This window comes from Periplaneta americana, chromosome 3, assembly GCF_040183065.1.
Source record: "Periplaneta americana isolate PAMFEO1 chromosome 3, P.americana_PAMFEO1_priV1, whole genome shotgun sequence".
Classification (NCBI taxonomy): domain Eukaryota; kingdom Metazoa; phylum Arthropoda; class Insecta; order Blattodea; family Blattidae; genus Periplaneta; species Periplaneta americana.
Window position 1 is genome coordinate 205,778,711 of NC_091119.1, and position 12,328 is coordinate 205,791,038.

Consider the following 12,328-nt stretch of genomic DNA (forward strand, 5'->3'; position numbering starts at 1 on the left):
TCTTATTTCAAATTGAACGTATGGTGGAAAAAATCTTTGTAAAATCCATGATCAAAGTCCACACCCGTGGAGTAACGGGTAACGCGTCCAGCCGAGAAACCAGGTGGCCCGGGTTCGATTCCCGGTTGGGGAAAGTTACTTGGTTGAGGTTTTTTCCGGGATTTTCCCTCAACCCAATATGAGCAAATGCTGGGTAACTTTCGGTGTTGGACCCCGGACTCATTTCACCGGCATTATCACCTTCATATCATTCAGACGCTAAATAACCTAAGCTGTTGATAAAGCGTCTTAAAATAACCTACTAAAATAAAAAAAATCCATTATCACTTGATGAGCATTACTTGTCACTGTATTTCTTTAAAAAAAAAGCTTGTTTTCTTGTCATTTCAATAATGTCTCTTTATGCACAGTTTTAAATGACAGAGCAAGAAAAACGGTAGACATGTGAAATGTATGTTCCCCTTTTTTAATGTGATATTACTTCACAGTTCACTATTTCATGACGAATTTAACGATTTTCAAGAGAAAAAAAGTAATTCACGGAAATCTAAAGCGTTATATAAAACAATTAAGACCCCCAAAGACACGCAGGCACGTTCATGGCTGTTTGATACACTTCAACATGAGTTGACGTTAGAATTCCTCTTTCATAGTGTCATCTGCATCTTCAATTGTTTTGTACTCCAAACACGTGCTTGACTGTGCACGTGCGATGTGTGATGTGTTATTAGTTACGCTCGGATGACTCGATATGTTGGTTTGTGAAATTAGTCGTTGTAGATATATTGCTAATGGTTGTCGGATCTAAGTACACGACAAATGATCACTCCACTCTGCGAGTGTCTACGGCAGTGGTCATGGGTTCTACGCCCATCGTGTTATTGCTTTCACTGATACAGTTCTTTGCTGAAGATATCCAAGATGTGGGTGCAACCCCTGTTTGGGGTGAGTATGGGATACCCTTCTTCATTCCTACTTTAAAAATACTATTTTATATAATACTATTGACAAAAGTGTAGATCTGTTAAGCCAGCGTTCCTCAAATTTTTTGAAGTGGGGACCACTTTTTTAAGTCACAACAGTTCCGCGGACCACCTTACTCTTGTTCCCTTCGAAAGCAAATTTATTATTTTTGTAGCATATTTTAATAGTAGTATACTTATATTTTAAAATAAAATTAATTAATTATAATACTTTTGTAATTATATTTTTGTAAGCAATCATAAGTAACTTAAAACGAATTCTGTGCATTGTTGATTCATCGCTTGCCTCTTAGCAGTTAGTTGTTTTAAAGCCTTCTTATGGTACACGCCAGTAGTTGTCCATGTCTCTGTTAAATAGTGCACATTATAGATAATGGAAAACTGGCTTCGATCCGGATCTTTGAAAAGAAAGCAACATGATGATACGCTTCATTTAGGTAGTACTAATAGTTCAGAAGCTGTGTGTGAAGAAATATATTAATGTAGTGCCATTAAAGAAATATCTAGTCCTAGTGATAGTTATTCAAAGAAAAAAATAATTTCGTAAATATGACAAGAGTTATTTGGAACTTGGATTTACTTGGTGTGGCAATGAGAGTGAACCAAAGCCTCGGTGCGTCGTTTGTTAAGAAGTGCTTTAAACGAGTGTATGAAATCCGCGAAATTGAAACGGCACTTAGAGACGAAACACGCAAGTGTAAAAAGTAAACCTGTTGGATTTTAAAATAGGCGGAGTCTAAAATTTCTTATATCGTCATGTGGAAAACAAATAAAAAAATTAATGCAGAAACATGCCCGATTTTCAAGAAGTAAAGATGCAATTTGGCACTCTGTTATTGGTGTATGATGTACCGTACGTGACCATTTCAATGTGCATACTGGGGTCGGTAAAACTATTAAGAAAGTCGACAATACATGAAAACATTCGGTACTTTGGTCCTCTGTTATGAATTCGGATGGTCCCTGGCTGGGTTACAGGCTCGGCGCCAGATACGCAGGGAAAAGATGGCGAGAGAATATTAATAACTACTAGGAGAAAGAGTGAAAGACGATTGCCATGTGTCATTTCCAAACTCTGAGATTTTCAGTTATAATGTCATATGCAATTCGTTTGAATTTAATTTTTTCTTCTGTCTTTTTTGAAGGACCACAAGGTCAGAACTCGAGGACCACAGTTGTAGAAACGCTGTGTTAAGCCGTTTAGGTCTCCAAGTACAATTTGGCTTTAAGTTGTTTCAAGGCCTGCAAACTTTTTTTTTCCCTTCCCTTTAGGTTCTTAATGTAGAATTATTATTGGACATTTGACCTCGTTCATTCTTCAGATAGAATTTTACTGCCTCCAATTAGGTTTGTATTTTTTGATTGTTTCTTCTGGAACTGATAGGTAATCAGCCAAAGCGGGGATTGAACCCGCAACTTCAGACCGGCAGGCAAGCGCCTTAACCGACTGAGCCACCCCGGTGGCTTGCAAAACTGCAAATATCTTAATGATGTAATAAAGTTTTATATAATTAAAACAAATCAGTAGTCCACACCTATAGAGTAACGGTCAGCGCGTCTGGCCGCGAAACCAGGTGGCCCGGATTCGAATCCCGGTCGGGGCAAGTTACCTGGTTGAGATTTTTTCCGGGGTTTTCCCTCAATCCAATACGGGCAAATGCTGGGTAACTTTCGGTTGTGAACCCGGACTCATTTCACCGGCATTATCACCTTCATATCATTCAGACGCTAAATAACCTGATATGTTGATACAGCGTCGTAAAATAACCCAATAAAAAAACCAGTAATGCCTTTGTTATCGATGCTGATAGACAATACGGCATGTCTCTGCTACTGATTTTGTTTCTAAATAAAACAATTTTAATTCTCCATGGTGTAATTAAAGCTATTGCGGAATATTCTCGCAATCTTGTACAGACCCACAAACAAAATTTGGGTCATCTTAATTTTGTTTTTGGGCCTGTACAACAATTACATGGAGACAAAAGAAATGCATACAAAATTTGCGAAGAATAAAACATTAAAAAAAGTATAATTTATTGCCACCCTCCCAGTGAAAATAATAGTACATTATGCAACGAGCCTATTATGGTAGTAATTAAGACGCAAGTATTTTTATGAAACGAGCGAAACCGAGTTTCATAATTTTCATACGAGCGTCTGAATTACCATTATAGGCAAGTTTCATACGACTTTTTATGCTCGACCATATTTCTAACTCGAAATTATTCAGAGGTATTTATCTTATTCTTATCTGACTGGGGAGCGGTACTGACCTGGTGCAATATCACGTATACTGTGAGATGTGCGCAAACGCGAAAGTATTGATTTTTTCCGAGACACAAATGTCACTGACCTTGATATAATCTAGAGAGTAAGATAAACATTAATCTTGATATAACCTTGAAATTGATTTAGACACTGAAAAACGAGATGACAAATTGAATTTATTTGAATATTATTTACAATTAACGCTAATTATTATAGTAACAGAACCTAACCTTCTGCGACAGTATTGGATTTCCAGCCTCCGTGAAGTTTCGCTAGTTGTCTTTCGATTGCATATCCGAGAATTATCGATACTTGCGCTTTCATAGTTCTACAATGGTGTTTTCTGATTGGTGGAACACCTGAACTTTAATGAATAGGTGTACTTTAATGAGGTCCATTAAAGGGCTGCTACCAGGTGTATAATTACTACATTTCGGCATGGTCGAGCATAAGGTACTTTATATGTCAAATAATGTATTCTTATATTATTTTGTTTCAGTTGCTAGTCAACCGAATAAACAGTTGAACCTGCTTACTCGTGATTCACCAAGCTTGGATGTGAACGCCAACGCAATTATTTCGAAATCAGAGACTAAAAGTTTCAGTTATTCGGGACCTGAAATTCAAATTCAAAATTTTCAATCGGAATCTGAATCGCTGTTGATATCCAGTGTCCAAGGGGACCAGCTGAAGAAGAACGAAGAAGCAGAAATGTCTCCGTCTCTCGATAGACAAAGGCACGTGAAAGAAGCGGAAAACGTCAGCAATTCACCACAACATGAAGCTGTCAGGGTGTCAAGATCTCCGCAAGATTATGACGATGATGTTGAAGAAACTCCACAAAGGAGAGGTAACAGAGGGTGTGGCAGGGGAAACGGCAAAGCTAAAGGGAGAGGGAATGGTAAAGGTAATGGAAGGGGAAATGGGAAGGGAAGCAATAATGGTAATAAGGACAAGAAAAACTGTCCGAAAAATTCGGATGAAGAAGAAAATCTCAATGGAACAACTGAATCCCGTTCTGAAAAGAATGTTCATTTGCAATCGAACCAAGTTCACTCCATCATAACGGAAACTATTTACAGAAAAGTTCGATCGCCACAAAACAGAGATACTTCTGTGCTTACTGAAGACAATGACCCAATAAATGTAAACAAACATTACGTACATTCCCCACTGATTAGAAAATTACGTCATGTTAACACTCAAAATAATGACGACATGAGGGGAGATTCCATTCAATTATCGAAACCAGTTGGTAGCAGAGAACATGACAAAAATTCTAACGACCAACTTGGTGTGGATGTTAGGAAGGAAGAACAAAAGGCATTGTCTTCAAATGTAGGCCAAATGGAAGACAAGAAAATTGAAAATTGTCATGGAGGATTTAGCAGTTGGTCGTTTGGTTGGGGTGGAGGAGGATCTGGAGGAGGTTGGGGTTGGGGTTGGGGAGGAAACGGAGGAGGAGGAGGTTGGGGAGGAGGAGGAAATGGTGGAGGAGGAAACGGCGGTGGAGGAGGAGGGGGAGGAATTCCAGGAGGTGGCACAGGAGGCGGCGTCGATGGAGGTGGCGGTAGAGATGGTTTCGGAGGGCAATACCAGCGTTACCCTGCGCGAATCATGATTCCAAGACGCGGAGGTGGAAGACGACGCGGAGGAAGAAGGCGCTTAACTAGTGATGAAATTGATTCCGGACCTTCGATGTAGGCTAACTATAGATTCAGAAAACCACATGATTTCAGACACACAAGGATACGTGGAAAGTCTTAGAGAGAGGTTATTCATCAAAGAAACAGTAAGACCAATTCACAATGAAAATTAAACATAAGCATAACTTAAGCATAAAATCTTATATCTATGACATTTAAATTTAGACTAAACTAAACATAAGACTTTAAAACAAAAGTTTCAACTTTTCATGTTTAGGTTTACATTATTTTAAAACAATGCACAATCATTCAGTACTGAAATTGACAACAGAATAAGACGAAATGACGTCGCTGTTATGTTTCCATGGTAACCACTTATATTTTCGGTTGTATTTATGTTCCCATCGTGAATGATAGTGTGATCTCTTCATTTTATGGCAACGTTTATATTTTTAAGTTAAATCTTATGTTTTCATTGTGAATGGAGCACGTGAACATAAAATTGGAGATAATTGATATTCTTAAAATACCACAACTGTAACTCTTCTGAAATCGTTCTTTCTTCCAAAGAATTTAATTTTAACATTTTATACATTTTTAAATTACCACTTTTGTATCCTTATTTATGTGCATAGAGAAGTGGGATGTAACTATTATTTCATAAAATTGTGCTGCCGTTTCTCTGTCTGTTTTATTTTGGAGTTCACTGAATGGTAAGTACTACACCATTGAAATTGTTGTAAATACAAAATAATTAGATAAGGAAAAATAAAAAAATCCTATTAAATAAGAACAACAGAATTAATTTACATCCGAGTACAAATTTGATAATTTCCATTGCATAAAATTGCATAATCACCATTTTTACAGCAAAATACTACTACATATGTACGTAAGAAATGCTTTGTTTGCTTACAGTATTGGAAGATCACGGATATAACTGAACCAGGAACGACGTTATAATAAAAACAATATTGAATTTAATCACTGTACTCCAAAAAATGAATGAATAAATAAATTAATCAAATAAATTAGGCCTAAATAAAATAAATAAATTCTGAAATACTACGGCGTTCGATAAGTAGGCCTAATGATAACATAATTACTGTTTCACACTAAATTTATTTAGGCTACATTTGACATCACATACTTCAAATATAGTCTGTTGCCATGTCAACAATACGTTGCCAAATTCTTGGAAGACGGCGGACTCCATCTACAGTAGCATTTCTGGATATCTCTCTCACTGATCAATCAATTCGGATGTCAACTCTTGATTGAAAGCGAATGCCTCGCCTCACCCAACTTGCAATAGTTCAGTATGGTAGGACTTCTCTCCACAGGCTTCTTGTAACGCCCTAAAGCACTGAGTTACATGTTTTTCTTTTGCAACTTGGATTTTATGAAGCATCTTTGTTCGTACCTTTAGGGCTGTATTGTTTACTACAAGTCAGAAGGAGGCGCTGTATTTACAAAATATGGCTACTTCGAGACTTTCAATATTACAAATTTATGAAATAATCGCTGCAATATTACGTAGTACAAGATTTCAATGGTCACCGCTAGGAACACTGATTTACAGCATTGTTGCCGTTACTTATCGAATGTCCTGGTATAAGGCTATGTCTTTATTATAACGTTCAAGCACAAAATAATTTTTCTACTTGCATTAAGAGAATATTATAAAATTCTTTTAAAAACAAAGAAGCTATAATAATACATCTTGTATGTAAGATTTTCAATTTGCATCGCAAGTGTCTTAATACTTGATTTACTACAACATACTGTAACCCGCACTAAGTAACATGTCTAAGAGACAATTAAGTATGTGTTAAAGAATTCAGGCGCTTTACACACCATCTGTAAACTACTGAAGTCTTTCAACATCTGTATTGTATTACAGCCTCTAATTTGAAATCTTGTCAAATTGTATGTAACACAAGAATTGCTATACATATGATAATGAACAATAAAATCAGAAAAAAGTAGTAGTTCATCTAATATATAAAAGTGAATGTGGGTATGTATGTATGTATGTATGTTCCCAATACAAATCTACACGCTTTGACCAATATGTACCAAAGTTTGCACATTTAACCTTCATAACCAGGAGAAGAACATAGGCTATATTAAAATTGTTAAAATGGACGTTAAATTGATTAAAACAGTAAAAAATAAAAATAAATACGATCAAACATTCATGTATAATACTAAAATGCAATCTTCTATAGTCAATTGTTCTTTATTATTGTCTGTTGTATTCAACATCGACTTTCATGAGGCCATGGAAAAAGCAAAACGATATAAAATAACATTGTGGATACATCATGAAGGCCAAAATCTAGACAATTTATTCATGCAGTAAGTATCCTTATGCAGTCCAGAACCGTATTATGTGTTTCTCGAGATAGTTGTAGATAGTGAGCAGACTGTGTTTTATCAAACTGAATTCTTAAATTCTTTGAAATCACAAGGATTGCCAACAGAATTTAATACTTAATATTGAATCACCAATAGTACTATTGCGAAATATTGATCCACAAGAACTATGCAATGGAACAGGAATTGGTGTGAAAAAACTGATGACAAACGTAATAGAAGTGGCAGTATTAACTGGCAAAAGGAAAGGAAAAGATGTTTTTATCCCACATATTCTTATGATAGCCAGTAACATGCCATTCGATTTTAAGCAACTGCCATTTCAGTGCAACTAGCATTCGTAATGACCGTAGTAAAATAAAGCTCAAGGATAGTCGCTCAATGTTGCAGACATTCACCTAAATCTCCGTGTTTTTCATATTGTCAATAATTGCGTAACTTGCTTTCAAGTGAGCACACCTAAACATATATACATATTCATACAAAAGACGGGAAAACGAATTGTATGCATATCAATGAGACTTTTGTCATGTTCCTAATGTAGTATGTGAATATACGTAAGCTCACTAAAAATAAGACATTAATTTACATTTTCTTTATTTTTGTTCATTTGAATTGATTGGGATGCCGATATTTTAAATCCAGGATTTGGACGGCTATCATTTCGATATACTACTTAATTCTAACATATATATCTTTCAAAATATTATTGCCCATGTCCAATAATGTATTACGAAATTTTATCTGTGTAATCAGGTTGCCAGTGTAGTATGTCAAGCGTTGTGGAAAGAACGGTGACTTCATTTTCTATAACATAGGATGTCTTTAGAATATTATTATTTATGCTGAACAATGACTTCTTGCAAAATTATACTCTATCTGGATTCTGTATATAAAATAAAAAGTAATGTATTTAATATGTTCTAAATGTGTTAGATATTATATCTTTAGTCATATTTTAAAAAGCCCTGGTATGATATAAGCGGGCGTACAGCTGTCAAGGGGTAAAAAATATTCGAATATAAATTGAATTACATACGTATATATTGATTCTTTGGTACGATCGATAGATAAATTTAGGCTCACGTTGACACCCCAACGATTCAGACTGGGAACAAGAGAATTCTCTAATCACCATCAGCTGTCTCTGAAGTTCAAGTGAAAGCACACATAGACATGAAATTACGTGAAATGTATGTCAGCACAGCTTCAGTTAAATGTACAGATCTTATAATTATTTTTTCTCTGCCTCTGTACAACGTCACATTTTTGGCGGGGAGGAAAGGAGGCGGCAGAAAAATTAATGGTGTTTAATACGCTGACAGCCACGACTAAGATAAAGCACTTGAAATTTAGCGGTATCTAACCGGCAGAGATAAATAAACAAAACAAACAAATATATAAATTTAAAACAAAGTTGAACGTCAGGCACATGATGAAATATTTTCTTTTCGGTGCCTGATCTACAATTGTTTTAAATTTAGTTAAACCTGGCAGGCATTTGGCTAAGGAGTATTAATTCATGTAAGTGAAGTTAAGTAAAGATTCATCTTTATGGACGAGGAAAGCTTAGTAAAACAATTCGTTTTGGTTGTCTATAGTTGGGTTTCCGAAATTTCCGAAAATTTAACAACCAGTTCATTTGAAAACAGAAGCAGATAGGAAAACCCGGGCAACGCAGGGTACTTTCAGCTAGTTATTTATAATGAAGAAACACACACTTAAGAATTTAGTTACAGTTCAATGTAACAATAGGAACTTGTTATTGTAACTAAATTCATAAGTGACAAGTATTAAAAGTGTGTAATCAAGATATTGTTGTGTCTTAGTCTGATTTTAACAAAATCCATTAGCTCAAACCAGGCAGCTGCTCCGTTGAAGGAATTGTCCATAACAAACTTTATATCAATTATGTCATCATTGGGGCAGATTCGAACCTTGAACTACTGCTACCAACTTGTTCAATAGATCAATGCCGTAACGATTTACGCTACTGTGACATAACTTATATACATTATATACTCCTCTTTCTCAGAGGTAATATTTTTGACTTAATGTGTTTTACTTGTAAACCGACGAAATATATTAGTGTATTTGGACAAAGGTTTCCACTGAAAAATAAACATCAAAACTGGTGGTACCGGTACGAGAATTTTATCCCCTCTTATTGAGATAGCAATGTTCATCACATTTGCAACAAAGGCTGGAATTCATTAGTGGACTAGATCGAATTTTCTGAAGCACTGTCATCGCAGAGAAACGATAGTGTGAAGTTCATATGAGCTATACCATCTCAAATCGACCGAAATATAGAGAAAATTGACCTTACAATTTTCTAAATACAATGAAACTTTTTCTGTCCGTTGACAACTGTGATACAATGCTTTGTGCAAAGTTTGAGGCATCAGAACTGCATAGTGTTTAAATTAAAAATATTTAAATTTATCGTATTTTCATAAAATTAGCAACTTTAAACTGTTGTAGCTCCGAAACCCTTTCACCCAATGATCAAAATCATGGTTTAGTTTGATGCTGAGAAATTAAAGTTTATATTGACATATAAACAGATTTTCTTACTTTTTATGGAGATGGAGAAATTTAGATTTTTCCTCATTAAGACACCTTTGCCTAGGAAAAAATATTTTAAGAATATATAGTTAGATTCCGCATTGAAAGTACAAATAAAGACATATTTTTTACTGATGGCACGTTGATAAGAAAGCATTGAAAATATCAAATAAAGAAAATAAATAGCTAGTACACGCGTGAACTAATCAGCTGACTGTGAGGCGGGAGCTAGCCGAGGTAAGCAAGGCCAGGAGACATAAACACGTGATGTGTCGTCTAGCAGTCATGACTGTGCTAGCTTTATCACAGGTTTTCATAAACACAGGAGTAAAATGACGCCCAACGCTCGCTTATCTTCAGCTCTCGGCCAGTGCGTGCGGTACTGTGCCGTTCAAGTCCAGGCGTGTGAAAATAATATTGTGACAGCGACGTGAGATTCGAACTCGCGACCAGCGTCCCGCAAGAGAGAAGATCGCGCGGAGCACTTTGGGACGGCGCGCGGCGAGAGAGTGGAGAGGGAGTTTGCGCGCGCATCTTCTGCTTGCCTAGAGAGGCCGAGAAATCCGTCGAAGTGGAAGACTCGCGAATTCGAACTTTCGAGGCTACGTCGCTGTGGTTATAAATTACGGACGCGAAGGAACGACAGCAGTTTTTTAGTTACTCAGTCAGTGAGTAAGCCAGAGCAAGCAAGCCAGTCAAGCAAACCGGAGTTCGACTCGAGTGTGCGTCCGCATCTGCGTCAGCATCCGAAGGCCTGAGTTCGAGTGCAGTGGACCGCAGTTGGAGGGACCTGAGTTCGAGTGCAGTGGACCGCAGTTGGAGGGACCCGAGTTCGAGTACAGTGGACTGTCTCTGAAAGTCTGTGGTTCGAGATATTATGAACTCGAGTGACTGAGCTAGAAGAACTGTGAACTGAGAACTGATAGTTCTGATTTGTAAATAGTGCTTTGTAAATATTAGTTAAGATTAACAGTTCATTGTTGTTCGTAATAGTCCTAGTAAATTGTCATTGTCGTCGGTGGAGTGCTATAACGAGTACTGTGTTGAGTGAAAATCCAATTGTTGACGAGAGCGTTTAAGGCGAATTGTAGAAAGGAATTATTGTTGTGAGGAATAAATTACATTGTTGTTACTAATAAAATTCACAATATATTTAATACCCTCGAAACTTATTGCTGTACCACTAAGCAAACAATGCCGAATCCCTCTTAATAATGCAAGGTTTTTTTCTCAATATTTTTTTACATTTTTACAAATTTGCAAAAAGCCTAAAAGTAAGTAAAATCAGATTATCTGTCTCTCTGTGTACAATAAAAGTAAGGATTACTTCTTAACATAACCTACTAAATGTGAGCTTCAAAATAAGTTCTCGTTCAATGTTCTGCAGTAAATGGTTCCAGAGTTCTGAGCGCTGAAAGAGGCTTGTTTTTATAAAATACGCTTAATTTGTCGCTCAACAATACGAAAACCGTTTGACTTTCCATAGTATATTTTTTGAAAATGCACTGTTCTCAGCACCTTGTATAAATAGGGAAAAAATTAGAATCTTATAAAAAAATGCGAGCTTTTTACTGATCGATTTCATATGGAATAGCCTATACGTAAATTCCTACACAGACTGTGAAGTATCCTGTATAGACCTACCTTATATATAGTTACTATTTGTATATTACGTAAATCGCCTGGTCAGATAATGTACAGCCAAGTTGGCAATGTTAGCACAGCCGTAACTACTTCAAAGTTGCACTTCCTTTGCAATTGTATTAATACAGTACAGCTTCCCGTTTTTATTACTCTGATTGCACTCGGTATTCACACAATGTTAACCGCTGTAATCAAAGTCAGTATTACTGCCATGTGAACGTGTCATTAGCATACAGGTCGCAATGTGTTACTGTCAACTCCACATAAATGAAGATCATCCTTAAATTACTTGGAGCCCTTTATTCCATCTGTCTAAATCACGTCCGACCTTCAAATGTGTCGTATCACTGTGGGTGGCATTTTTCACACAATTGAAGTCTGACGGTAACCGTGTGAAAATATTTGTTGGACATGGTCACCAGCACACAAATCCTATCGCAATTAAGCACATTTCAAATAATTCGTCCTCGAATGTTATTTCATGTCATTGCTATTGAAAACTGTAACATACTGTTCTCGTCTATGACACAAATGGCGATAAATGAAAGAAAAAATAAAATTTTGAATGATGATGATGATGATAATGATGATGATGATGGTGATGATGATATAGAATAATTCTTCTCGGGTTTTCAGCTAGATGAGTTGGATTGTTGTTTCCAAGTTTTCGAAGACTAGCTGTGCCATCTTCTTCAGATACTTCCGTGCACTTCAATCCCTGAAGAAGATGGCAGAACTAGTCGTCGAAAGCTTGGAAGCGTCCGAAAAGCTTCAAGTTTTACACTATAAAGTTACAGTAGAAGTAAATTCAATATTTGGTAAACAGACAGTATTGCT

General features: G+C 36.4%; 1 protein-coding gene across 1 annotated transcript; it reads left to right on the forward strand.

The window, feature by feature from the left end:
* The first annotated feature begins 791 nt into the window (after nt 1–791).
* LOC138697077 (RNA-binding protein squid-like) lies at nt 792–4,958 on the forward strand. The gene is made up of 2 exons (XM_069822674.1): nt 792–945; nt 3,754–4,958. The coding sequence occupies exons 1-2, from the start codon at nt 792–794 to the stop codon at nt 4,956–4,958; spliced, it is 1,359 nt and encodes a 452-aa protein (XP_069678775.1).
* Nucleotides 4,959–12,328: the final 7,370 nt, after the last annotated feature.

Excerpts from the sequence above, each read along its gene's own strand:
- LOC138697077 (XM_069822674.1), top strand. The coding sequence starts at position 792 with ATGGTTGTCGGATCTAAGTACACGACAAATGATCACTCCACTCTGCGA. Across the intron at positions 946-3,753 it reads GGGTGCAACCCCTGTTTGGG|TTGCTAGTCAACCGAATAAA; the intron begins GTGAGTATGGGA and ends ATTTTGTTTCAG.